This window comes from Ochotona curzoniae, unplaced genomic scaffold, assembly GCF_017591425.1.
Source record: "Ochotona curzoniae isolate NIBS_2020 unplaced genomic scaffold, NIBS_Ocur_1.0 scaffold_2453, whole genome shotgun sequence".
In the NCBI taxonomy this organism is placed as follows: Eukaryota; Metazoa; Chordata; class Mammalia; order Lagomorpha; family Ochotonidae; genus Ochotona; species Ochotona curzoniae.
The window spans coordinates 6,133,557-6,159,201 of record NW_024467094.1 but is presented as its reverse complement, the minus strand read 5'-3'; the positions used below and the strand labels follow the sequence as shown (position 1 = coordinate 6,159,201).

Genomic DNA, 25,645 nt, shown 5'->3' with positions numbered 1-25,645 from the left:
TCTCCGTGGAGTTGTCATGAGCTGCACGTGCCCTCGTGGGTCTCAGCTGCACTTTATTTCATGCCCAGTCTTCTGTGATAACTTAGCAGGGGGCAAAACTAGATTTTCAGGTTTGTCGGTAGTCGGTGTTTTAGGGTTATCCTTGGAGTGTTTGATTAGGAAGGCAAGAAGAAAATGAGGCTGTCAGACTGTCGGTCACTTTTAGGGTTCTTTCCCATTGGGCTGTGTCTGAAGATCAAGGGGGATCCTTCTCATTCCAGGTGATCTTGGTTGAACTGCACCCTAGTGGATTCCAGCGGTCTTTCTTTGATGATGAGGACCTGAATACCATTGCAGAGGGCGACAATGTGTACGCCTTCCAAGTCCCTCCGTCGCCTGGCCAAGGGACGCTGTCAGGTATAACAGTGTTGGGTGTTTCATTTGAGTTGTGGATTGCAGGCTTGAGAGGGTGCTCTAAGGCTGCTGAGGCATGCTACTTTGATTTTCAGCACTGGGAACATCGGGTTTGTTTTCCCTATAATTTTATGTACACATGGTTGATAAGACGAGTGACTCAGCTAATTCCCAGGCCTTGAAAAGTGACGCAGTTAATTCTCAAAGCCGTCACAGATACCAGAATCACTGGAGGGCTTGGGAAAGTAGTTTTCGTCCCAGGGTTCCTTTCCCAGGTTCCCGCAGACCTGGGAAAGTTTGGGGGTGCTTCACTGCTGCTGCCTCAGGGCCCGTAGCCCATTGTGGGAGCTGGGGTCCTCTCTGTGCTCAGGACTCCGGTGGTTCAATGTCTGAGTTTGTAGTAAAATGCCCACAAATGTAGGCAGCCAGAGGGGCTATTCTGTGACTTTCTATGGTTTCAGCTATTTCAGTCAAGTATGGTCCAAAAGTGTTAAATGGGAAACATTTCAGAAATAGATGATGTAGAAAGTTGAACAAAACTTTTATTCGGGTATGTGATTATAATTGTTCTGTTTTATTGCACAATGTGATTGGTTTCAGAATGCGTCAAATTACAAGCTGAAATTTACCATACCTAGATATGTGTAAAGAACGGAAAGACTTAGTGCTTAATAGTATCTGTGGTTTGGGCATCCACAGAATGTCTTGGAACTTATCTCCCTGGGATAATGGGGGTAGTGCTGTGTCCCAGATAACTCCCTGGCCCCAGGCCCCCAGCCAGCGGAGACAGCAGGCTCGGATGTTGGTGGTTCTCTGAGCCAACAGGGAGTTTCGGGGCCTGGAATCTTCGAGAAGACACTGACTGACCCTGGCTGTGTTACAACCCTATGAAACAAGTCCTCATTTCACACTCCTCTGGGGGGTGGCACATTTTTCTCCGAGAGTGATCATGTCAGCACCGATTGGGAGTGGGGGATAGTCCAGTCCCTGTATACCCTCAGTGGGAGAGACCCTCACCCTCACCACGTACCTGTTGGGTTGCCCCTCAAGGACAGTTTGTCTGAAGACACTGGCCAAGGCACAGGAACAGTGCAAAGACTCTTGGCAGCGTGGCTCTGCAGGTGGCTTTGGAAAGCCTTCGTGAAACCCCCGTCCTTGCTTCTAGATGATTTGCCTGGGCACACCCGCAAATCCACGCTGTGTGTCTATAGGATCTTTGGGTGTCAGAGAACAGGAATGCCTTGTGGATCCTCCGTGCTCCCTGGCGCCCACCCACTGGTGGTTTATTGATGCTTCAGAGCTCCACTGAGCAAAGCAGTTGCTTCATGCCTATGTCATTCTCTCTCCCCAGCTCACCCACCGGCTCTGTCGGTCTCGCCACGCCTGGCAGCCCGTGAGGGTCCGCGACAGTCCCTGCTTCTCCACAGTGAGAACAAGGTGCTAATCCTCCTCTGTAACTTGGTAGGGTCAGGGCAGCAGGCTAGCAGGTATGTTTAACATCATCTTTTTCTTCTTGTTTCCCTGTGATGTCTAAGATGTAAGCTCTGCACTGGGGCTTCTGTCTGGAATAATGCATATGTGATATGGCTCAACATCTGTCCCCGAGGTGGGACAGCTAGGACTGGGGGCAGCAGGGCACTTCCTGCTCAAGGGGATCAGAAACAACTGCCCACAGCAGGTGGTTGATGCCATCCTTAGTGGGCATCAGGAGCTGTGCTGCTGGGCAAAAGGACAGTTGTCACCGCTCTCACTACTTCTAGGCTGTGTTGTGTGGAAAGTGCAGTGAGCTTAGGCTAAGAGCAGAACAGCTATAAGACTATAGGAAGCAATCCCTGTTTGTAGATTGAAGGGTCATCTGTCCACAGAACCGAGAACTACTAAAATGACCGGTTATCAGACACATAAGTATTACAAAACTGGTAGACTTCTTGAATAGTCTGAGTAAAACATTTGTGAAGACATGATATTGAGGGTGCTGGGTGTGCTTGCTACCCTGAGCTGACCATTGTGCAGTGTGTGCACGTGTCCGAATGTTACGTCGTGCCCCAGAAGCATATGCAATTATGATTTGTCAGTTGAAGATAAGTTAGGGGCAGGTGTTTGGCATAGTACTTAAAAATGCTGCTTTGGACGGCCACTTGGGACAGCTGCTTTGCTCCCAGCTCCTTCCGGAAGGCTTGAGTCCTCCCTCCTCTGCTTCTGATTCAGTTTCCTGCCAGTGTGCACCCTGGGAGGCAACGGGTGATGGCACTAGTATGGGGGGGGGTCTCTGCCACTCATGAGAGATCCCCCCGGGTTGAGTCCCATGTGTTTGTCTTCTACCTGGGATTTGGGGAGTGAACCAGCAAGTGGAAAATCCCTCTCTGTCTGTCTCTGCTTTTCAAACTTAAAAAAAAGGGGGGGTTTTTTAAAAAAAAAAAAACTAAATACAGATATCCTTAGATCGGTTGAAAAATGTTTCTAAATTGCAACTGGAATAATCAACTGATAGTAATACCCAGAAAACAGTAGTAGGGGTGAGGGAAAGACAGAAGAATTTCTCTAGTGAAACAGAATGGAGCTGTCATTATTAAAACATTGTGATATGGGCAGAGGTGTGTACAGTTACACCCGATGTAAACCTGTAAGGACGCACCGTCTGCTACAAATGGCAGAGCTCCCATTCCTGGGGAAAGAACAGATTCTTCAACTAGTAAGTCTAATTGATTTCTTTCTTGCTGCTGTGGGAATTCACGAACTGATTAGAGAGGGGATAGTAGTGGAGGAACCAGAAAACCAAGACTGTAGGTGAGGGATAGCTTTAATACCTAAAGCAGGAGACTGTGAGGGGAAGACCATTTTTTAAAAAAGATGTTATGATATTAAACAACTTGCAATGCACAGGGCACATGAGGGAAATGATCTGTGCCAGGTTGTGAATTCATATCCACGCCAAATACACGAGCGTGGTCTCACATGTTTGAGATAAATGCTTGAGATGGAATGAGCCATAGAGAGCAACATTAGTTCATGGGAGAAATAAATGTATAGGTTGAGGGGCTGGCACAGTGGATTAGCAGCTTAAGCCAATCTATAGGGGTGCCGTTTTAAGTCCCAGCTACCCCACTTCTAATCCAACTCCCTGTTTATGGAGCCCGGGAAAGCAGCAGAGGGGCCCAAGCACTGCACCCATGTGGGAGACCCAGAAGAAGCTCTTGGCTCCCAGCTGTGAACTGGCCCAGCTCTGGCTATAGCAACCATTTGGAAAGTGAACCAGCAAATGGAAGATCTCTTTCTGTCTCTGTGTCTCTCCTTCTCTCTACCTTTCCAATAAAAATAAATAAAATCTTTTTTTTTAAGTGTAGGTTGAAACATCCAGCAGTGTTACTAGAAAACATTCAGATAATAGCAAGGTACTGGGTCCCCCCACAACCCAAAAGATTCATACACCCAATACGCAGAATTGCAGAGAGAGGGAGGAGAGAGAGAGAGAGATCTTTCATCTGCTGGGGTTTTTTTTTGTTTGTTTGTTTGTTTTATTTGCAAATAACCACAATGCTTGGAACAAGGCCAGTGGAAAGCCAGGAGCCAGGAGCTTTTTCTGAGTCTTCTACGTAGGTGCAGGGGCCCAAGCACTTGGGCCATCCTTCCCAGGTACTGTACCAGGGCTGTGGTCCGGAAGTGGCGTAGCTAAGACTTCAATGAGCATCCATATGGGATACCAGTACTGCAAGGCGTAGCTTTATCCACTATGTTACACCACTGACCCCAAGATGGCAGTTATTTTAAAGATTTATTTATTAATTTATTTGAAAGGCAGAGTTACAGATCTTCCATCCACTAATTCCCTCCTGAAATTGTCACAATAGATGGGTTGGGATCAGATCAACCCCGGAGCTAGGAATACCACTTGGGTCTCCCACATGTGGCAGGGGACCAAGCGTTTGAATCATCCTCCATTGCTTTCCCAGACATGCTAGCAGGAAGATGGATCAGAAATAGAGCAGCCAGAACTCAATTGGCACATCAGTGTGGGATGCCAGGGTTGCAAGTGGTGGTTTAACATGCTATACCGTGAAGCATGTCCCATATCCCGTGTTCTTCGTACTGTAAAACTCTGTTGTGTATTTCTTAGCTTTGAATGTAGAAAATGTTCCCAACTAGGAGAATATTCCTGAATGCCTAAAACCCAGGCTGGGGGTCATCTATGTTTTACCCATGCCTAGATTTTCTCTGATTTGAACATCATTCTTCCTGCTTGCTACGGAGCTGGTGGGCAGTGTTTACCAGCCAGCTGATCATTCAGAAGAGGCTGGTGGCCATGGTGGCCATGGTGGCCATGGTGGCCCATGGCAGTGTCTATGATATTTCGCATTTCTGGACTTCTGTGTGTCTCCATTTGTCATGGGGTTCTCTGGTGGGCAGTTTTGCACTCACGTTGACCTCGCTGTGTCAGCGCTTCGCAGATGCAGCTGGGAGGAACCTACGAGCAGAGCTGCTGCTGAGTGACTTAAACGTTGTTTGTGTTGCTCAAACAACCTCACTGTCCTTGGCCTTCCAGGTTCGGGCCGCCTTTCCTGATAAGGGAAGACAGAACCGTTTCCTGGGCCCAGCTCCAGCAGTGTATACTCAATAAGGTCCGCTGCCTCATGAGGAGTGAGGCCCCCGTGCAGGTTAGTGTGTGTGTGTGTGTGTGTGTGTGTGTGTGTGTGTGTGTGTTGGGAGGAGGGTGGGATTAAGGCTCAGGAGAGAGAACAGTTTGCCTTGGAGAGTATTCATTGTTGCATAAAACGACTCGGATTTGCATGTAAGACGGTAGCGTTGTGTGGTCTGCTGTTTTGGGATCTCTGTGGTATTGCAAGAGACCAGTCTGGATGGAGTCTTGTTCAACCTTTCCCGACACCCCAGGGATAGAGTGACATTTAATTTTATTTGTTTTATATGTTTATGATCTTTTGCATGGTTTTTCCTAGAGGAAAGCATACTGTTATACATTGTAATATACGTGTAAGATCAAAAACTTCAAGAAATCAGAGATAAATGCTCTCGGTAGGAAATGAAAATTGGATGATTGTGTCCATCTTTGAAGCTCTAGAAAGTGAAAGAATTTTATTCCAGGTTTTTAAAAAGTGAGATGAAAAACTCAAAAGAAAGCATCTTTTTACCTTGTTCACCTGTTTATTTTCAAGTGAATAGTTCCGAGAAATTTTTTTTAAACCATAGGCATTTCCCTCCTTTGATGTCAGACCCCTGGCCAGTGGCTGCTGGCAGGGAAGATGTTGCCAGGTTTCGGGGACAAATGAGTAACACTCAAGTCGGGATTCTTGCCAACTCTTCTCTTAGGAAGAGTGCTTCATTTGGGGGAGTATGTCCACCTTCATGCAGAGAAAATTCTTCCCAATTCCTGTGTCTTCCTGCTCGGTGAATAACCATGTGCCTCGCTGACTGAGCATCTGCACAGATACCGCAGTGTTCAGGACCTGCGCTGCCTGTGGTACTGTCCTTTATCTCCCATGCAACTTATTCAGGGTCCCACAGAGCAGACCTGCCACGCTACCCAAATTAGAAACTTAAATGTGGCCACAAGTAGGTCAGAGGATCTGATATTAGCAGGAGCTGTCCTCCCCTCCCAAACTCATGCTACTGATTGTTGAACGTGCAGGGGGCTACTTTCTTCCTTTTTTTTTTTTTTTTTTTCCTTTTCTAAGGTTTATTTAGTTTTATTGGAAAGGCAGATATACAGAGGAGAGGAGAGTCAGAGAGGAAGATCTTCCGTTCGATGATTCACTCCCCAAGTGGCCACAATGGACGGTACTGTGCCGATCCAAAGCCAGGATCCAGGAACTTCCTCCAAGTCTCCCATGTGGGTGCAGGGTCCCAAGGCTTTGGGCCATCCTTGAGTGCTTTCCCAGGCCGCAAGCAGGGATCTGGATGGGAAGTGGGCCTTCCGGGATTAGAACCGGCGCCCATATAGGATCCCAGTACATTCAAGGCGAGGACTTCAGCCGCTAGACCACTGTACCGGGCCCTAAAGATTTATTTTTATGGGAAAGTCAGATATACACAGAGGAGAGACCAAAGAGGAAAATCTTCTGTCTAATGATTCACTCCCCAAGTGGCTACAATGGCCTTAGCTAAGCCAATCAGGAGCCAGGAGCTTCTTCCAGGTCTCCTACGTGGGCACAGGGTCCCAAGGCTTTGAGCCGTCCTCAACTGCTTTCCCAGGTTACAAGCAGGGATCTGGATGGGAAGTAGAGCAGCTAGGATATGAACGACTGTCCATATGGGATCCTGGCGCAGGCAAGGTAAGGACTTTAGCCACTAGGCTATGGTGCTGAGCCCAGGGAACCACTTTCATGTTAACTGTGCACTCAGTTAGTGCAGCGCTCCACCTGGTCACACACATAGTCTTGACTCTGTATCTCTATTGTAGTTTTGGCAATGAAACTGATGAGATATCTTTGGGGCCACCAAACTTCCCAACACTAGCATTGTCCAACCAGACCACAGACTCTTTCTGATAGACTCAGGAATCATTGTATATCTGGGCGTGATTGCTGTAGAAGTGATGATTGTGAGGCTTCTTGACTAGTCCACTTGTTAAACCCATCATTCCTTTAATAGTCTGTTAAGTGCTGGCTCAAAATGGTATTAATTTGAGAAGCATGTATTCTGCATTCGCAGCATTGGACTGAGAGAGGCTCAGTCTAGCAAACATGTAAGAAGGTTCTAGAGAAAAAATAGGGGGCATGAAAATGTTTCTTAGAAAACAGGACTAGTTAGAATTCTTTTGCATACATGGTGAGAAGCAGGGTTTGTCACTGCTGAATTTTTTTTTTTAAAGATCTGCTTATTTTTATTGGAAAGTCAGATTTACAGAAAGAAGGAGAGCCAAGAGAAAGATCTTCCATCTGCTGGTTCACTTCCCAAGTGGCTGTAATGGCTGGAACTGAGCTGATCTGAAGCTGAGAGAGAGAGGAAGATCTTCCGTCCTATGGTTTACTCCCCAAGTGGCTGCAACAGCTGTAGCTGAGCCAGTCCAAAACCAGGAGCCAGGAGCTTCTTCCGGGTCTCCCACATGGGTGCAGGGTCCCAAGGCTTTGGGTCATCCTTGAGTGCTTTCCCTGGAGCACAAGCAGGGAGCTGGATGGGAAGTAGAACAGCCAGGATACGAACCGGTACCCATATGGGATCCTGGCACATGCAAGCGAGGACTTTAGCCACTAAGCTACTATGCTGGGCTCCATTGGTGAAACATTTTTATGATCACTTTGCAAGCCAGGGTTGTGAGGCCAGCGTCCGTTTTGAGCGCAGGTCGGGTTAGCTACAGATGTTACTGCTTTGACGATTGGCAGCCTCGCTGTGGCTCACAGCAGAACAGGTACATGACTGGCAGGTTTCTCCCCAGGTTGAAGTTAACAGGTGTCTTAGGGAATGCACCTTCTGTGGCTAACCCTCAGTTGAAGTCAGTTGCTTCCAGCCATTGCTTTCTCTTTGTGGAAGCTGCAGACCAGTAAGAATGTAGCTATAGTGCAGGGAGACGTGCAAACTCCGTAAAATTCACGTTGGAGACCCTCCCCTCCCTGATGGGGTCTTGGCCATCTCACTGACCTCTTGTTTCTTGGACAACTTGAAGGAGTTTGAATCTGTTTTCCAGCTTCGTGTGTATGTAGTTAGAGTGATGATTGTCTGCAACAAGTATAAAATCTATATTTCCTTTATGGAAGACGCCATTGATGTTTTTAATTGTGATGAAAATCGGCATAAAATCTGTTTTCATCATTCATAAGTGTATCTTAGTTACATTTACCATAACTGTTGTAAATGTTACCATTATTTCTTTCTCATCTTTATTGCCACATTTCTTTATCATCCTCAGTGACAGCTAGACCCATTAAATAGCAGCCACCCCACCCTGCTTCCTCTTCCCAGGCCCTTACAACTGCAGCTTTCATTGCTAATGGATTTGTCTCAGATGACTGGAACCATACAGTATTTGTCCTTTTTTTCTAAAAAAAAAAAAAAAAAATTATTTGAAAGGCACAGCAGCAGAGAGAATGACATGCACACGTGCGCACGCATAAACACACACACACACATACACACAATACATACACACTGTCTGCTAGTATGTTCCCCAATTGACCACAGTATCTGGAGCTGGGCGAGGCTGAAGCCAAGAGCCAGGAGCTCAGTTCAGTTCTCCCATGTGTGTGGAAGAGGTCCAGCCACCTGGACCATCTTCCACGGCCTGCTCAGGTGCACGAGCACACAGCTGGATTGGAAGCCAAGCAGCTGGGACACCGGTCCAGTATGGGATGCCTGGCTTGCACACATCTGCTTAATGTGCTGTTCCTCATATTTTTCTGCTCTGATTGGCTTCCTTCCGAAAGCATCGTGTTTGCAGGGTTCATCGATGTTGTAGCACATGTCAGCTGGGTGGCCAAACAATAGTCCGTTGTGAGGACCATGGACCATGTTGTATGTGTCTATTCATCAGAACCACTGCCTGTTTATGTAGCAGCTATACTATTTTAAATTCTTACTAGCAACACACAAGGGTTCCAATATCTCTACATCCTTGTCAGCACTTTTTTTTTTTTTTTAGCTAAAAATGTTTTTATGGTTTTAATTTGCATTTCCCTCATGACTGTTGGTACTGACTGTTGGGAATTGGGGAGAGAAAGGAAGAAGCCACACCCGGCATCCCAACCGCATCAGTACCCGAGGATGGGGGATGGCCACACGAAGTCATTCCAGGGTTCCCGATGTGGAACATGCTGCAAGGGTTCTGCTCAAGTGGTTTCGATAGTTCTGAAATGTTAATTTCCTTGCTGCAAGGATGAGGAAGTCCTTTCAAGGTCTGTTGACTAACATAGTCCATCTTACAATCTCCATTTGCCCAGATATTTGCTGTGAAAGCCTGGCTGGGAGATCTGTCCAATTTGTTCTGCCCTCTAGCCTCTTCAGGCTCCAGTGGACTGCCATATCCCCCATGTGCATCTGGGCATGCCGTCCACTGCACCATCTTCTGCAACTAAGGAGGCCAAGTTCTGACACGTGCACTCCACAGTCAGACCACAGATCTTGCGATTTTCCCTGTGGTTGGAGTTCTGAGTCCAGCAATCCAGTTGGGTGGGGTTCCCCATAGAAACCTCGCCAGAGGTGACCCCAGACCTGACTGATGTATGTGCCAGCCAGTACGGGGTCTGCTTCAGCCCATAACCCGCATCAGCTTATATACACACTAGTGGTTGCAGTTGTTGGGTCAGTTCCGTCCCCAACTCCATCTCTTAACTCAAACCAATAGATGATGCCGTCCAGCCCATCCCTGGCCACCACACACTTGGCAGTCATATACACCAGTGGGAACTGCTGCCTGGTCTGAACCACCCTCAGTAACCCTCACCAGTCCCACCCCAGCCATGGTTCTTCGGCATGCCAGTATGTGCAACAGACTGGTCTGGTCTGCCCCACATCCCATTCCACTATTGTACACACACAGTGGGTGCTGCAGTCTAGCTCATTCCCACCAGCCCCACTATCCAGCCTACACTTAGGCTAGCAGGTGTTACTGCCTGTTCAGCAAGGCCCACCCCAGCACTGGTTCTCATGTTCCCTGGTGGGAGCTGCAGCCCATCAGAGGCCTGCTCAGAGTTTTCCTAAAGGCCCACTCCCAGCCCTGGATTTTGTACTTTTCAGGGGGTGCTGTGGTCTAGCTTGACAGGACTTGCCCCTATTCCCAGCTGATGCTGCACCAAGGCCTGACCAGTCTGCAGTTACTCTACACCAGCGGATACAGTCACTTCGCCCAGTCTGACTCTCCTCCTAACCAGCTCACATGCAGGCAAACAGGTGTTGTAACCCTTCCCAGCTCTTATCACTACCCTCCTTCCCCTCCCCTCCAATCTTAGGCTTGTGGGTGCTGCAGCCAGCCCAGCCTGAACTGCCCCCTGTCCTGGCTCTAATGTTAACTGGATAGTGTTATGGCCCAACCTGGTCTATGCTATATCCGTCCTGGTTCTCACATCTGCCAGTGGGTGCTATGAACTGGCTCAGCCTTGCCCGTCTCCAGACTTGACCCACACGTATGCTGGCTGGTACTGTAACCTGACTTGGTCTGGGCTGCTGCCATCCTTGTTTCTTGCGCTCACCTGCAGGGACTGCATCTTGATAGAGGAGTTCCCCAAGATCCTCTAATAGGTCACCTCCCAGTTGCAGATTTTGAGCATGCCGGTGTTCTTGGCCCAGCCTAACTTGGTCTACCTTCTTTCCTGATAGAAACAGCAGCCTTGCCCAACTGGCCCACAGCCATCCCACTCTCACTATTGGGTTCTATAGTCCAGCCATGCCCTAGACCCAGCTTTCACATGGTTCAGTGGGTGCTGAGACCTAGCCCAGTCTGTTGTATACCCACCCTGGCTCTTGCAAGCATCAATGGGTGCTGGAGCCTAACCTCATATAGCACACCCCAGACCCCCAGACCCAGTCCACACCCATGCTGCGAGACACTGCAGCCATGTCCAGCCCAGTTCACTGCCCCATTCTGGCTTTTTCACTCATCAGTGAGAACCACAACTCTCCTTAGTTCCCTGACCAAGTATGCTCCCAGCCACAAATCTTGCATGTGCCAGTGGTTGCCGTGACCTAGCATGGCATAACCCATCTCCCATATTTACCTTTGTCATCAGATGTTGCGGCCTGGCCTGGCCCTGCCTGCTCCTCCTCCCCATCTCAACTCTTGCTGGCAGATGCTGCAGTCTAGCCTTGCCCAGTCTGCCTCCACCCCATCCCTGGCTTTCATTCAAACTGGTAAATGTGATAACCTAGCCCAGCATGTCCCACACCCCATCCTGGCTCCTGTGAATGCCAACGTGCTATGGTTTGGCCTGGCCCTACCTAGTCCATGCCTCCCAGAACCAATCCACATACTGAGAACTTCAATACACCAAGGGAGTTCCCCAAGTTCCCCCCACCAGGCCCACTCCCAGATCCAGATCTCACATGTGCCAGTGGGTGCCAGGCCCTTACCCGACATAGTCTGCCCTCTCTGTTTTGGCCTTTGTGTGTGCTGGTGGATACCGCTACTCCCCACTCCCTGTTCTTAGGTGTGCCTATGGGCGCTGCAGCCTGGACCGGCCTGGCCTGTTCCAACACCAGTGCCCATGAGTGTTGGGGGGTATAGCCCACTGGCACACCACCCTACCATGGGGCCTTACCCTCCCCCCTCCCTGGGCCTGAAACATATGCACCATCTCAGGCCGGCTCCGACAGCTCCCAATGTGAACCCACAGACCCCACAGCTCAGGGAATAGAGCCAGGCTGTGGGCAGCTCCGGCTTTGCAAGGTCATGTGTCATTGATTATAAGACCCACCTCAGTGTTTGAAATGTTAGAACATAAGGACAAATAGTTGATATAAAGCATAGCTTGGGACATCTACATCCCATGTGGAAGTACCTTCTGAGTCTTAGCTTTGCTTCCAGTTTTAACTTCCTATTGCTGAGCATCCTAAGCAGCAGCAGGTGATGGCTCCAGGACCTACGACCCTGCTACCCACTTGAGAGACCTGGATTGAGTTCTGGGTTCCAGGTCCAGCCCTGACTCGTGGCCATTTGAGACGTGAACTAGCAGATGTAAGATCCTTGTTTGTCTCTCCTTCTCTGCTTACCTTTCAAATAAAGATAAGTAGCTTTAAAAAAAAATTTGTAAGACAAATGTTAAATGTGATAAACTACTTATCTAAGAGTAAAAATTAGGGAGCTGGCACTATGGTGCTGTAGATTAAGCCAATGCTTATGATGCTTAACACCCCTTAACAGGGCACTGGTTTGAGTCCTGGCTGCTCTGCTTCCAGTCCAGCTCCCTACTGTGGTGCCAAGGAAAGTCACAGAGGATGAGCCAAGGACTAGAACTGCTGCCTCCCACGTGGGAGACCCAGATGGAATTCTGGGCTGCTCACTTCTATCTGGATCCATCCCAATTGAAGCAGCCACTTGGGGGGAGTGAAAATATATAAAATTTCCTGACAATTCACAATATTGCCATATTTCCCATTGTCTGTACCAAATGTTCATTTGGGTAGGGAGCGATTTCACATGTGAAACACGGATTATTTCTTGACTTTGAATACCACTTATGAGCGGGAATGGTTAAAAATGGACTACTGGAAAATATTTACATTTTTTGAGTCCTAGGTGGACCACCATACATTGGCTTCAGACTAGGGACTGCCTGATGAGCCATCTCTCTTTTTGTCTCAGCAGAATCTGGGGTCTCTCTTCTCCGTCCGGGTTGTGGGCCTCTCCCTGGCCTGCAGCTACCTGTCCCCACAGGACAGTCGGCCCCTCTGTCACTGGGAAGTGGACAGGTAAGGGGCAGTCCCAGGTTCCTCCAGAGAATGCATGTTGTGTCCTTTGGGGCTGCAGAGCAAGACAAGATGAGCTACCACTAAATCATTGCCTACCAAGCTGTATAAGATGGTGGACGATGGCCAAGGTGCAATGTCCGTGTGGCCATGGCTCTGGTGACTCTGACTTGGAGGTCCTCCATGTGTCCCCTGATAAAGCCACCTGCAAGGCCAGCACAGTACCGGGGAGGCTCCTTCCCTCTAGAGATTCATTGTCAGGCAATTGATTCATTTTCCCACAGATCCAGAGTCTGCAGTGATGGCTTCTGGATGCCTGATTTGGTCAACCGGAGTCAATTGAAGCTGTTTAACTTGGAGTTGGGCTTTCCCTTTCCCAAGTGACCAAGAAAGGGCCGCTAACAGGTTCAGCAACCAACTCCACACCCACATCCTTCTCACGAGGGGTGCTTTTGCAGTCAGTGAGGCAGAGCCTGTTGGGGCTGATGGGAAGAGGAAACATGAGGCATAGCCCACCTGTCACCTATCCATGACAGGTGTTTAGATGTGGAAGCAGAGGTAGGCTTTTGGGGTCATGGCATAGACTGCTGGTATATCCCCATGGTCTCTCGGAGTGTGAGGTACAAGTTCCTGCTGTGCTTCTGACTCTACTTCCTGCTGATGCACACCCTGGGAGGCAGCAGGTGAGGACTCAAGGGCTCGGGACCCTGCCGACCAGAAGGGGAAACCTGGGTGGATTCCCTGGCCCCAGTCTGGCCCCACTGGAGAGTGAACTGGCTTGTCTCTCTCTCTGCTTCTGTGCCTTGCAGATAAGTAAAATGAGTAAAAATGTTTAAAAGAGATATTATAACAGCAAGACAGGGCAATCTAATATCAGCTGAATCTAACACTTTTTTTAAGATTTATTTTATTTTTCTTGGAAAGGCGGATATACAGAGAGGAGAGACAGAGAGGAAGATCCTCCATCCAATAATTCACCCCCCAAGTGAGCGCAACGGCTGATGCTATACCGATGCGAAGCCAGGAGCCTCCTCCTGGTCTCCCACGTGGGTGCAGGATCCCAAAGCCTTGGGCCGTCCTGGACTGCTTTCCCGGGCCACAGGCAGGGAGCTGGATGGGAAGCGGGGCGTCTGGGATTAGAACCGATGCCCATATGGGATCCTGGGCATGCAAGGCGAGGACCTTAACCACTGCGCCACCGTGCTGGGCCCTAACACTTTTCTTTAAAAAAAAAAAAAATACAGCCAGTGCTTTGTATGTTTTCCCTACTCCCATCTGCATCCACACCCCCACCAGATGGTTTTTTTAGGGTTTGGAAACAAGCCAACAGGTGGGTCTTTCCCTGTTGGTAGTTGGAGACGCTCTAGGAAACAGAACGGCGCAGCAGTCTGATCTCCCAAAGATGCCTTCTCCTGAGGCCATGCCAGGAACCAGGAGTCCCCCTGGGTCTTCCATGCAAGTGCAGGGTCCCAAGGCTTTGGGCCGTTGTCCACTGCTTTTCCAGGCCACAGGCAGGGAGCTGGAAGTGGAGTAGTTGGGACACGAACTGGTACCCACATGGGATCCCAGTGGATGCAAGGCAAGGATTCAGCCACTAGGCCATCGCTTTGGACTCTTCTTGCTGTTCTGTGTTATTTGCTCTTATAGGCTGAATGAGTAGGTTTTTAAAGATTTATTTATTTTTATTGGATAGTCATAAAGAGAAAGACAGGAAGATTTTCCATCCACTGGTTCATTCCCCAAGCAGCCACAATGGCCCAGGGCTTAGCCATTCCCAAGCCTGGAGCCAGGAAATTCTTCTGGGTCTCTCACGCGGGTGCAGGGTCCCAAGGCTTTGGGCCGTCCTTGACTGCTTTCCCGGGCCACAGGCAGGGAGCTGAATGGGAAGTGGAGCTGCCGGAATTAGAACCGGTGCCCATATGGGATCCTGGCGCATTCAAGGTGAGGACTTTGGCCGCTAGGCTTTCTGAAGTGGGCAGGGCAGTGCAGAGGGGAGGAGCCCTGGACTCACTGTGAGATTCCTAGATGTCGGTGGGTTTGGGAGACGATGACTGGGGTGGCGGAGCTGGGCTTGAGGGTGCTGCTTCTGTGACATTAGCAGCTCTGCTGGGCTTCATCAGTGCTGGCTGTCTCTAGGCCATTATCCTGAAACTCTGCTACACGTATCACCAGGGTTTCAATGGGGCAGTTGATCTGTGTCCTTGTTGGTAACCGAAAGGCCTCAGAGCTTGCATGCCCTTTAAGACATAGGGGAGGAGCAATGTTAAGAGATAGATTAGGTGGGCTAGAGCTGTAGTATAGCAAATTATACCTCTGCTTGCAGTTCTTGCATTCCATATGGGTGCAGGTTCAAGTCCTGGCTGCTGCATTTCCAATCGAGCTCGCTGCCCATGCGCTTGGGAAAGCAGCAGAGGATGGCCCAAGTCCTTGGGCTCTTTTGCCCATATTGGAGATTGGGAAGAAGCTCCTGGATCCTGGCTTCATACCAGCCTGCTCCAGCGGTTGCAACCATTTGGGGAGTGAACCAGTGGATGGAAGATCCTCGATCTCTTCTTCTCTCTAACTTTGCCTTTCAAATAAAAGTAAATTTAAAAAAAAAAAAACGTAGTGGCAGGGTTAGAGTTCCCTTACAAAGCTTAGGGATATGGACATTAAAAAAAAAATAGGTTTGGGACTAAGCCATCAGCAGAGTTTACCAAACCTCGCCACCCAAGATAGCTGGCATTGGTTTTACAGTTGAGGGCATTTCTCTTCAGATCATGAGTCTGAGGTTGGGGACATACAGCGGCCCAAGCCTTTCCTCGCTGACAGGCTTTCCCCCCCACCCCCCAGGGCTCTGCATCTGCGCCGGCCAGGAGGCCCCCCACACATCAAGCTAGCCGTGGAGTGGGACAGCTCTGCCAAGGAGCGGTAAGTTCAAGGGCATGCTGGGACTGTCTCCCTCCTTCCTGCCTCGAGCTTCCCCGCAGGCAGTTCTGCCCCTCCAGAGGTGGACACCCGGGGAACGGATAACTTGATTCAGGGGTGGTACCCTGCAGAATTCTCCCTAGATCTGATCCTCCCCCAACCCCAGTTGCCCATTTGCACAGTGAGACAGGCCTCCGGGACCTGGTCACCCATTGTGAGTGGGTGGAAGGCAGTGTGCTCCCATCCTGCGTAGGGTGGCAGCACCCCTGCTCTCTCTCTCGCCTCCGGCTAACTCCCGTAAGGACGAGCTGTTCAGGAGCTGTGACAGTGATGGACACGATGGCAGTGGTGCAGGCCCACAACTCTGCTGTGCTTGTCCATCCTGCTGGGAGCCCTGTATGCAATGCGTTTGGAATGCATCACACCCAGCATGCAGGGACAGAGGCACGAAAGGAGAAGCTGTTGCCCCACGCCACACAGCTCACGCAGAGCCCTTCTCTGGATTGCTGCATTCGCTGGCCTTTCTACCACCTTATGTGGAAAGCGGGATGCATCACCTAGTGGGTCCTGGGCTTTGTGCTCAGATGGGGAGAACAAAGATGAATAAAGCCCCGGATTGGGTCTCCAGAGGAGCTGGCTGGAGAGAGATTATCCAGCAGGTAGCACGGGTGCACCGGGTGAGATGGAGGCCCCCATTTCCCCAGGAGGCCACTGGGCCGGGTGCTTTCCACCTGGGTGGCTCTGGGCAGAGACGTAGACCCACAGCCCTGGCAGCCGGGCACCACAGACCATCCTCTTCCCCCTGACAGCCTGTTTGGGAGCATCCCCGAGGAGCGGGTCCAGGATGCTGACAGCGTGTGGCGGCAGCAGCAGGCCCACCAGCAGCACAGCTGTACACTGGATGAGTGTTTCCAGTTCTACACCAAGGAGGAGCAGGTGCTGTCCCTGCCGGGAAGCGGGCTGGACTGCCTGGCAGTGCGGAGGGGTGGGCAGCAGTGGCGCGGGGCGGGGCTTCAAGGGTCTGGTGACTCCCGCTGCAGCTGGCCCAGGACGACGCGTGGAAGTGCCCGCACTGCCAGGTCCCCCAGCAGGGCACAGTGAAGCTGAGCTTGTGGACGCTGCCGGACATCCTCATCATCCACCTCAAGAGGTTCTGCCAGGTCGGGGAGAAGAGGAACAAGCTCTCCACGCTCGTCAAGTTTCCGCTCTCTGGACTCAACATGGCTCCCCACATGGCCCAGAGCAGCAGCGCGGGCCCCACGCCGCCGGGCCCGGGCCCCTGGCCCTCCTGGAAACAGCCAACCTGCCTGCCCACCACCTACCCGCTGGACTTTCTCTATGACCTGTACGCTGTCTGCAACCACCACGGCAGCCTGCAAGGTGGGCATTACACAGGTGAGCCTGGCCCAGCCGCGGGATGCCCCCAGAACTGGTGCTCCCCAAGGAGCTTAAGTGAGGGCTGCTGGCTCCTCCCTACCACACCCCAGGATGCCCGCAAGAGGCGAGGGCACCGGGTCCCGGCTGACATGGGCATGGGTTTGGTGGTTGGAACGTAAGTTAACTACAGCCTGGATTTTTGACTGTATCAAACAGAGGAAACTAATTATTGGAACCTAGCTTATCAGTGATTCAACAGATTTGGTATTTCTTCCCCACCCCCATTATTTTGTGGAGTGTTTTAAAATTTTTCTTGCTTGAGGGAATTGGGGCAGAAGCTAATAGCCTGACCATTTTCAATGGCTCATATTGATCCTTTTTTATATTATTATTAAATTTGAAAGGCAGATTTACAGAGAGAGAGAGGGAAAGAGAGAAAGATCTCCCATCCATTGCTTCACCTCCAAATGGCCCCAGTGGCCAGGGCTGGGCCAGGCCATAGCTGGGAGCCTTGGACTGTATGTAGGTCTCCCATGTGATTGGCAAAGACCCAAATACCAGGGCTGTCATCTGCTGTGTGCTCGGATGCATTGGTAGGGAGCTGGATAAGAGGTGAAGCAGCTGGGACTTGAACCAGTACCCATGTGGGATGCTGGTGTCACAAGCAGTTTTTTAACCTACTGCACCACAACACGGGCTCAGTGAGTCACTTCTAACATGGACAAGCCCCCAAACCATGTGGGGTGCTGTCCCTAGGGGTCACTCCTTAGTTAGGAGTAGCAGCTCGCCCTCTGGTGGCCTCCTGCGACAGCATGACGGCAGCTTGGCAGTGTGGGTTCTTCCATGTCAGAGAGTGCCTTTGCCCCCACCCTTGGCTGGCAGCCTGGTTGGGATTTGGCATTAACAGCCGTGTTCCCAAGGGTTTTGGACCATGGCGGTCCAGCAGAAATGGACCTGGAATGGGGTCTTCCTCCTGAGATGGGGCCGGACGGATTGATTTCTGCTCCGTTTAGGAGCTGCTTTTCCTTTTTGGAAGCTTCTGGAGCTCAGGAGTTGCACGGGATGGGCTTCCATACGGGTCTTTTCGGTGTGTGCAGAGGTGTGACCTTCAGGTCTGGGAGATTTCCTTGTGCCCATTTAAAAAAGTTTCTTGGGCCCAGTGTGACAGCTCAACTGGCTAATCCTCCATCTCCAAGCACCAGCATCCCACATGGGTGCCAATTCCTGTCCTGGCTGTTTCACTTCCCATCCAGCTCCCTGCTTGTGGCCTGGGGAAGCAGTTGAGGACGGCCCAAAGCCTTGGGACCCTGCACCCGCGTGGGAGACCTGGAAGAAGCTCCTGGCTCCTGGCTTCGGATTAGCTTGGCTGTAGGCATTGTGGCCACTTGGAAAGTGGATCAGCGGATGGAAGATCTTCCTGTCTCTCTGTAAATCTGCCTTTTCAATAAAATGAATAAATCTGGAAATTTTTAAGATGCATTTATATATTTGAAAGAGCATCAAAGAGAGAAAGAGAAAGCTCTTCTGTCTACTGTTTCACTTTCCAAATGACCCTTCCAGCTGGGGCTGAGCCCAGCCAAAGCTGCGATCCTGGATACCCTATCCTCTTTTTTTTTCAATATTTGAAAGGCAGATTTTACAGAGGAAGACAGAGAGGTCTTTCATGCGCTGGTTCACTGCCCAAATGGCAGCAAAAGCCAGAGCTGATCCGATCCAGAGCCACGAGCCAAGAGCTTCTTCCAGGTCTCCCATGTAGGTGCAGGGTCCCAAGGCTTTGGGCCATCCTCTATTGCTTTCCCAGGCCTCAAGCAGGAAGCTGGCTGGGAAGTGGTGCCCATGTGGGATCCCAGTGCCTGCAGGGCGGGATCTTTAGTCACTAGGCTATTGTCGCAGGCCCTAAAACTAATTTCTTACCAATGAACGTTGGGGTCGTTTCTTACAAGTTTACAGTCAGGGTAACTTCTCCAAACTGGAGTAGCTTGAGCCAACACATGACCCTGTACAAAGGTGCTAGGAATTCATGTTGCTGCTAGAAGTGAGGACTTAACCTCTTCTGTGTCATCTTGCTGGTAGAGGCCAATTGGCTGACTGTCTTTGTGATAGCCATACGCCTCTCTGAGGATGTCACATAGGCTAAGAGCCAAGGAGGATACCAGTCATAATCAGGTCAATTATGGAAGGAATCTCACTCTGGGTCTCCCATGTGGGTGCAGGGGCCCTTAGCACTTGGACCATCTTCCACTGCTTTCCCAGGCACATTTGCTGGGAGCTGGCTCAGAAGTGGAGCAAGCAGGGCTCAAAGCGGCGCCCATGTAGGATGCCGACATCATAGGCAAAGGCTTAACCTACTGTGCCACAGTGGCAGCCCAAATCAGCAATGTTCTTTATTAGTAAAAATTCAGCAGTATCACTTACTGATCTTTTCCGGGTCCAAAAACATCGTTTCCGGCCCAGATAGGGGCCGTTGTTTGTTCCTTCATTGGTCATCTTTCACTCTGTTCTAAGCAAACCCGTGTTCCATGCTATGCCAGTGGCATCTGTTCTCCTGCCCGCGGGGACCTGCTGTAACTAAGACTGGGGCCCTGGACCTTTGTAGCCTACTGCAGGAACTCCCTGGACGGTCGCTGGTACAGCTACGACGACAGCACCGTGGAACCTCTCCGGGAAGATGAGGTCAGCACCCGGGGGGCCTACATCTTGTTTTATCAGAAGCGCAACAGCATCCCGCCCTGGTCAGCCAGCAGCTCCATGAGAGGTGAGCGTGGGGGTCCTAGGGAAAACGGGGGGGATGGGACTTTGGGAAGTTGCTTAACTGGAAGGTCAAGGCCAGCCATGCTAGGTGCTAGGCCGCTGCAGGTGCAGGAGATGGAGGAGGGGGCCTGTTGTCATCAACAAAGGGGGGGCGGATGTAATCTTTGTAGCCCAGAGAGGTTGACACAGGGACCCACATCAAGCCAGGTGTAAGTAAACTATGCTGTTATGCTTGTTTATTTTACTTGAGATTCAGAATTAGAGAGAGAGAGAGAGACCTTCCATCTGTTAGTTCACTCCCCAAATGACCATAATAGCTGGAGCTGAGTCAATCCAAAGCTAGGAGCCAGGAACTCCCTTCGCTTATCCCACGTGGATGCAGGGAGGGACCAAAGGCCCTGGGCCATCTTCTGCTGCTTTCCCAGGCCATTAGCAGGCAACTGGTTTGGAAGTGAAGCAGCTGGGACTTGAATTGAGGTCCCACCTGGGTAGCTGGCACCACAGGCAGGGGCTTAGCTTACGATGCCACCGTGCCAGCTCCTTCTCTCTAAACTTCTAAGCTTGGTCGTATAGGGATGCCCATCTCAGAGTTCTGCTCTAGTCATCAACTTTTGCTTCTGCAGTCCAGTTCTAGTCGTGTCATTCCAGGGCCGGGGAAGGGAACATGGCCGTGGGACGCTCTCGAGCCTTCTGATGGTGGGTCAGCTGCAGCTGTCCTCTCTCTGCTTTCTCCGCAGGCTCCACCAGCTCCTCCTTATCCGACCACTGGCTCATGAGGCTCGGGAGCCTCAACAGCAGCACCAGGGGAAGCCTGCTGTCCTGGAGCTCCGCCCCCTGCCCCTCACTGGCCCGGGTCCCCGACTCTCCTGTGCTCACCAACAGCCTCTGCACTCAGGACAAAGGTATGCCGCTTAAGTCTGCCGATTTTGTTCGCCAGTGTGGCTGTTCTGCCTTCTCTCCCTATTTTAATGTTGGCAAAATCTGTTGATTTTAGGGGTGGGCATTTTTGCCTAGCGATTGATAAGAGCCATCTGGGACCCCTTCATCCGTATCAGGGTGCCTGTGTTTGAGTCCCAATGTCACTGGAGCTTCGTGCTGTCACACACCCTGGGCTGTGGCACATGACAGCTGTTGTATTTGGGCCCCTGCCACGCATGTGCAAGACACACTCCTGGCATTTGGGGTAGAACAAGCGGATAGATTTTTCTGTCTGTGTCTTTCAACTTAGCCTTTTAAGTAAAAAAAAAAAAAAAAACAGCAGAAAATGATACCTAGATTTATTTATTTGAGAGAGGCAGACAGAATGGTGAGAGAGTTCCCATCCACTGGTCAATTCGCCAGATGCATGTAATGGCTAAGGCAGGGCTGGGCTGAAGCTGGGAGACAGGGTCAATCCAGGTCTCCCACGGGTGTCAGGAAGCCAGGCAGCTGACTTCTCACCTGTCTCCCAGGGTGTTCATGCCCTGTGAACACTTGAGGCACTTCTTGCACCCAGGCACTCTGATGTGGGATGTTGGCATCTGAAATGGTATCCCACCTGCTGGGCCAGATGCCTACCCCCGCTCCTGTTTATCCAGGTGTTGGCATGTCTTGGCCTTGAGTATAAAGAATCGGTCGTTGCCAGAAGTATTCCATCCCTCAGTGGAAAGTCTTCCATGCCACACCCTACCTGCCACTACTCCCCTGCACATGGTGCAGCCTTCACTTGACGTCCTTTGGTTTCACAACCATAGCTGCTGGCAACCATGGCTACAAAGCATTCAGCACAAAAGCTACACCTGCAATGGATCACGTGTAGATTATGATTTACTTTTTGGCTGTTATTCCCTAAGCAGTATAGTATAACTACTATTTATGTAGAATTGGCAGTGTCTTAGTTGTGACAAGTAGTGTCTGCAGGGGGCGGTGTGTGGGTTGTGCCACTGATATAAGGGAATTGAGCATCCTCAGAGTTTGGGTCCCCCTGAGGGATCCTGGAACCAGCACCCCTTGGATGCCAAGAGGCATCCGAGTCTTCTTTCTCTGCGTCCATTGAGCCCACCATCTCAGGTGGAGTACGGCAGGTTGACAAGGAAACAACACAGCAGTGTGGCTTGTAGCAGGGAGCTGGATGGGAAGCGGGGCTGTCAGGATTAGAACCATCGACCATATGGGATCCTGGCGCGTTCAAGGTGAGGACCTTACCTGCTAGGCCACTGTACTGGGCCCATCCTCCTGAATTTTATTGCTTTTGCCCTAGGTTGGTAGCTGCTTTGTGAAGGGTATCTGTTAGGTCTTTGTGAACCGTGCTTTTCTACCAAAAGGCTGCCCTTCATCAGCCTAATACATCTCACCTTCCTTTCGACTTCCTTCAAGGTTTGCAATCCCTTTTTTGTTGTGGTGGCTGATAGCCTTTGTAACGCTAGAAGTGCAGGACCTGTCTAATCGTTGGAGAATTCAGTCCATCAGTATTTATCAAATGCACAACTTCATTCATTTCACTTTTAAGGAATGGACTTGTTTGGCACAGCTATTAAGATGCCCCTGGAGGGGCCAACATGTTGGTGTGGTGGGTTAAACTACTGGTTTTGGTGCTGGTATCTTTTAGTCAGTTCGAGCCCTGGCCGCTCTGCTTCCAGTCTAGCTCCCTGCTCATGTGCCTGTGAAACAGCACATGGTGATCTAGGTGCCTGGGCCCCACCACCCACCGGCAGACCTGGATGGAGTTGTAGGCTGCTAGCTTCCTCGCCCAACCCTGGCCGTTGTGTCCGTTTGGTGTGTGAACTAGCACAGGAAAGATCGCTTTCTGTCCCTCCCTCTCTGTAGCTCTTTCCAATAAAATCTTCAAAACCAACCAACCAACCAACCAACCAAACAGAAAACAACTGCTGCTTAGGACACCTGCATTCCATAGTGGAATACCTGGGTTCGAACCTCCACTCTACTCCTGATCCCAGCTTCTTGTTCATGTTTACCCTGGGAGATAGCAGGTGCCCACATGTTTACCCTGGGAGATAGCAGGTGCCCACATCAAGTGCTTGGGTGCCTGCCAGCCACGTGGAGCACCCACACTGAGTTCCAGGCTCCTGGCCTCAGCTTGGTGCAGCTCTGGCTATTGCAGTCATTTGGGGAGTTGAACCATTGGATGGAAGATCTCTCTCCATCTCTTTTGATCTTTCAAGTACAATAAAAATAAATCACTTGTCTCTTTGCCTTAGTTTTGCTGATTTGATCTTACTGCTGTCCGTGCCATTGTTTGTGTGCAAGTCCAATTTGTTTATTGTTCCCTTATCTGCTCCAGTATTTGAAGTCAACTGTTTTCCCTTGCCATCTCCCCTTCCCCCCATAAGATGAAGCAGACCTGGCACTTATGTCATCACTCTTCCTGCCAACACCCCAAAATGACAGCCAGCTAGAATTGCTTTGCTGGGTAGGTGTGATGGTGTAGCAAGTTAAGCGTCCACGTGCAGTGCCAGCATCCCCTATTGGAGCGACAGTTCTAATGCTGGCTGCTCCACTTGCAGTCCAGCACCGTGCTGATCCACCTGGGAAAGCAGAACATGGCCCAAATGCTTGTTGCTTTAGCCCGATCAAGCCCTGGCCACTGAGGCCCTCTGGGGAACAAGCCAGGGGATGAAAGATGGTCTCTGATCTCTGTAACCCCACCTTCCAAGTAAATAAAGAGTGAATCTTTCAACAAATAAGGAAATGCTTTCTTCATGTGCTCTCCGGGCTCTGTTTTAGGACGCCCACACTGGGCCTTAGAAGGCCAGGTAGAGGGCAGAGGGGGTCTCGGGGACCCCTGTCATCTGCCCGGCTTCTCTGCTGCATCACCTCCTGTCCTAAGGTCGTGTGTGCCCGCAGGCTCATGCCCTGAGCCTTCTCCAAATATTTGGCACAGCCTCACCTGTCTTACACTGCCTGAGGGTGGGTGGGCCGGCTGCCTGGCTGCTCACAGGGCTCTGCGGTCCTTGCAGGGCCTGGCTGTTTTTGCACATTCCCCACTTGTCACCTGCATGCTGTTGTTTCTTGGTTATGTGCGCGTCAGCTTGTCTTCCTGGCAGGAAGCTTTGCAGATTCTCTCTTTGACCTTGGAGCCCAAGGTGTGCCAAGATTGGTCAACCCTCCCATGAACGTGGGCTGATCTTACTTTGTGCTGACCCAGGCTTCTCTTGTGGGAGACAGGCTTACTAAGGTGGCTCCTGCTCGTCAGTTTCCTGTGACTTGCCTGTTGGGTCTTCCAAGTCTCCTGTCTCTTTCCTGTGGTTTTCATCTCCATTGCTGTGTTGCTTGCATGGTGGGAAATGGTTCTCTGGCTCTATCTTTCTTGTGAGTCTTACGGGAACCTTGCGCACGTTTTCCATATATTGAGGCTTTAAAAAAAAAAAACAACTTAAAGTGTTTACTTGCTTTTTTGATTGGAAGGAAAGAGACACAGGAAGCCCTTCCATCTGCTGGTTCACTCCCCAAAAGCCCATAACAGCCAGAGCTGGACCCAGACAAAGCTAGGAGCTGGGGGCCCAATCCAGGTCTCCCATGTGGGTGGCATGGCCCCAAGTACTTGAGCCAGAGAGCACGCTAGCAGGAAGTTGGGTCTTGAACCCCAAGGGCTGTGATGCGGGATGCTGGCATTTCAAGTGATGTCCTTAACTGCTGTGCCAAAAGCCTGCTCCCCTGTTGGCACCATTACTCTGATTCTTTGCTGGCCCTCAGGCCCGGCTGGCTGGAAGTCAGCCATGCTGCATTCTACCCTCGGAGTGGCAGTTGAACCAGGATTCAGGGCCAGGCCTCCCCGAACACCATCCCTGCCCCCAGCTCCCTGTGCCTGCCCAGGGCTTGGCACCTGCCACGGACAGGGAGCTGGCTATTTGAGGGGCTGGTGGGCAACCACGTCAGCGAGGGTGCTGCTCTCCCTTGCCCTCTCTCCTTCTGCTGTTTATTTCTGAATTTTCTCTCCAGTGATCCCTTACTTAGATCTTGTTCTAATGTCCAGTAAATAGAATGAAAGTGAATAAAGATAGCGGGGTGCTTTTCCACCACAGCCCTGGGAAAGAGGGGGAACTAGTTCTGGGGGCATCTGTGGTGCTCCCGCCTGCGCAGGTGGTGAGGTCAGCCCCGGGCCAGGGCCCTTTTCATTCTGGGAAGAAAGGAAGGACTGCCATTGAGGGGTGGCTGCCAAGTGCTCCAGCCACCTGCCAGGGCTCCAGGCGCTGCCCTCTTATTTTGAAAGGCAAAAAGCCATGGTTTTGTCCTCTTTAACACAAAGCATCCCTTTCCGCCCTTCCCAGATATGCAGAAGAGAAAACAAAACCCAAACCAAGAACTCTTGCATGTCTCCACCCCCCAGGACGGTTTCTCTCACCTGAAGCATGCAGGAGAAGGGGGGCGGGTGAATTTCACAGCAGAGCCACCTGGTCAACCCGCAGTGAAATGATAACAGTATGCTGGGCAAGACTGTGCATCTATTCCTGGCTAATCTAAAGCAATGCTTTCAAGAAATCTCACAAATGATCTGTGGGAAGCCTGAAAGGCAAAATCCTGCAGAACTCTCTGCTGGTTCCTGTCATTTCCTGCGGCTCCCGAGTGTTTTTGCTTCTCCCCTCCGCTCCCCCCATGGATGCTTTCTTCCCCCGGGAAGCTGGGCCACCACCATACAGGTCGCATTCCTCTGCCAGCACTGGCCTGGAACCCTTCGTCTTGCGTTCTCCCCTTCCTGTGTGCTCACTTGTGCACCTGAACGAGTGCACCACTTCTCCCGCGAGGACTGTTGGGCACTGCTGGGGGTGTCTGCATCCCATCTTGGGGGGCCCGTGTTTGACTCACAGCTCCGCTCCAACTCCAGCTTCCTGCTGATGTGCTTCCTCGGGAGGCAGCAGGTGAAAGCTGCCTACCG

At 50.9% G+C, this 25,645-nt stretch overlaps 1 protein-coding gene across 2 annotated transcripts in view; it reads left to right on the top strand.

Moving 5' to 3' along the window:
- USP43 (ubiquitin specific peptidase 43) overlaps window positions 1-25,645 on the top strand; it is a 51,047-nt gene that overhangs the window by 23,216 nt on the left and 2,186 nt on the right. Inside the window, exons 6-14 of one of the 2 annotated variants that reach the window (XM_041000912.1) lie at window positions 261-396; window positions 1,745-1,880; window positions 4,934-5,045; window positions 12,638-12,741; window positions 15,571-15,648; window positions 16,455-16,581; window positions 16,686-17,025; window positions 19,619-19,777; window positions 20,511-20,675. In XM_041000912.1, the coding sequence (XP_040856846.1) occupies window positions 261-396; window positions 1,745-1,880; window positions 4,934-5,045; window positions 12,638-12,741; window positions 15,571-15,648; window positions 16,455-16,581; window positions 16,686-17,025; window positions 19,619-19,777; window positions 20,511-20,675 (1,357 nt within the window). Of the gene's footprint in view, window positions 1-260; window positions 397-1,744; window positions 1,881-4,933; window positions 5,046-12,637; window positions 12,742-15,570; window positions 15,649-16,454; window positions 16,582-16,685; window positions 17,041-19,618; window positions 19,778-20,510; window positions 20,676-25,645 lie in introns of both variants that reach the window. The other variant, XM_041000911.1, reaches the window with a different exon arrangement.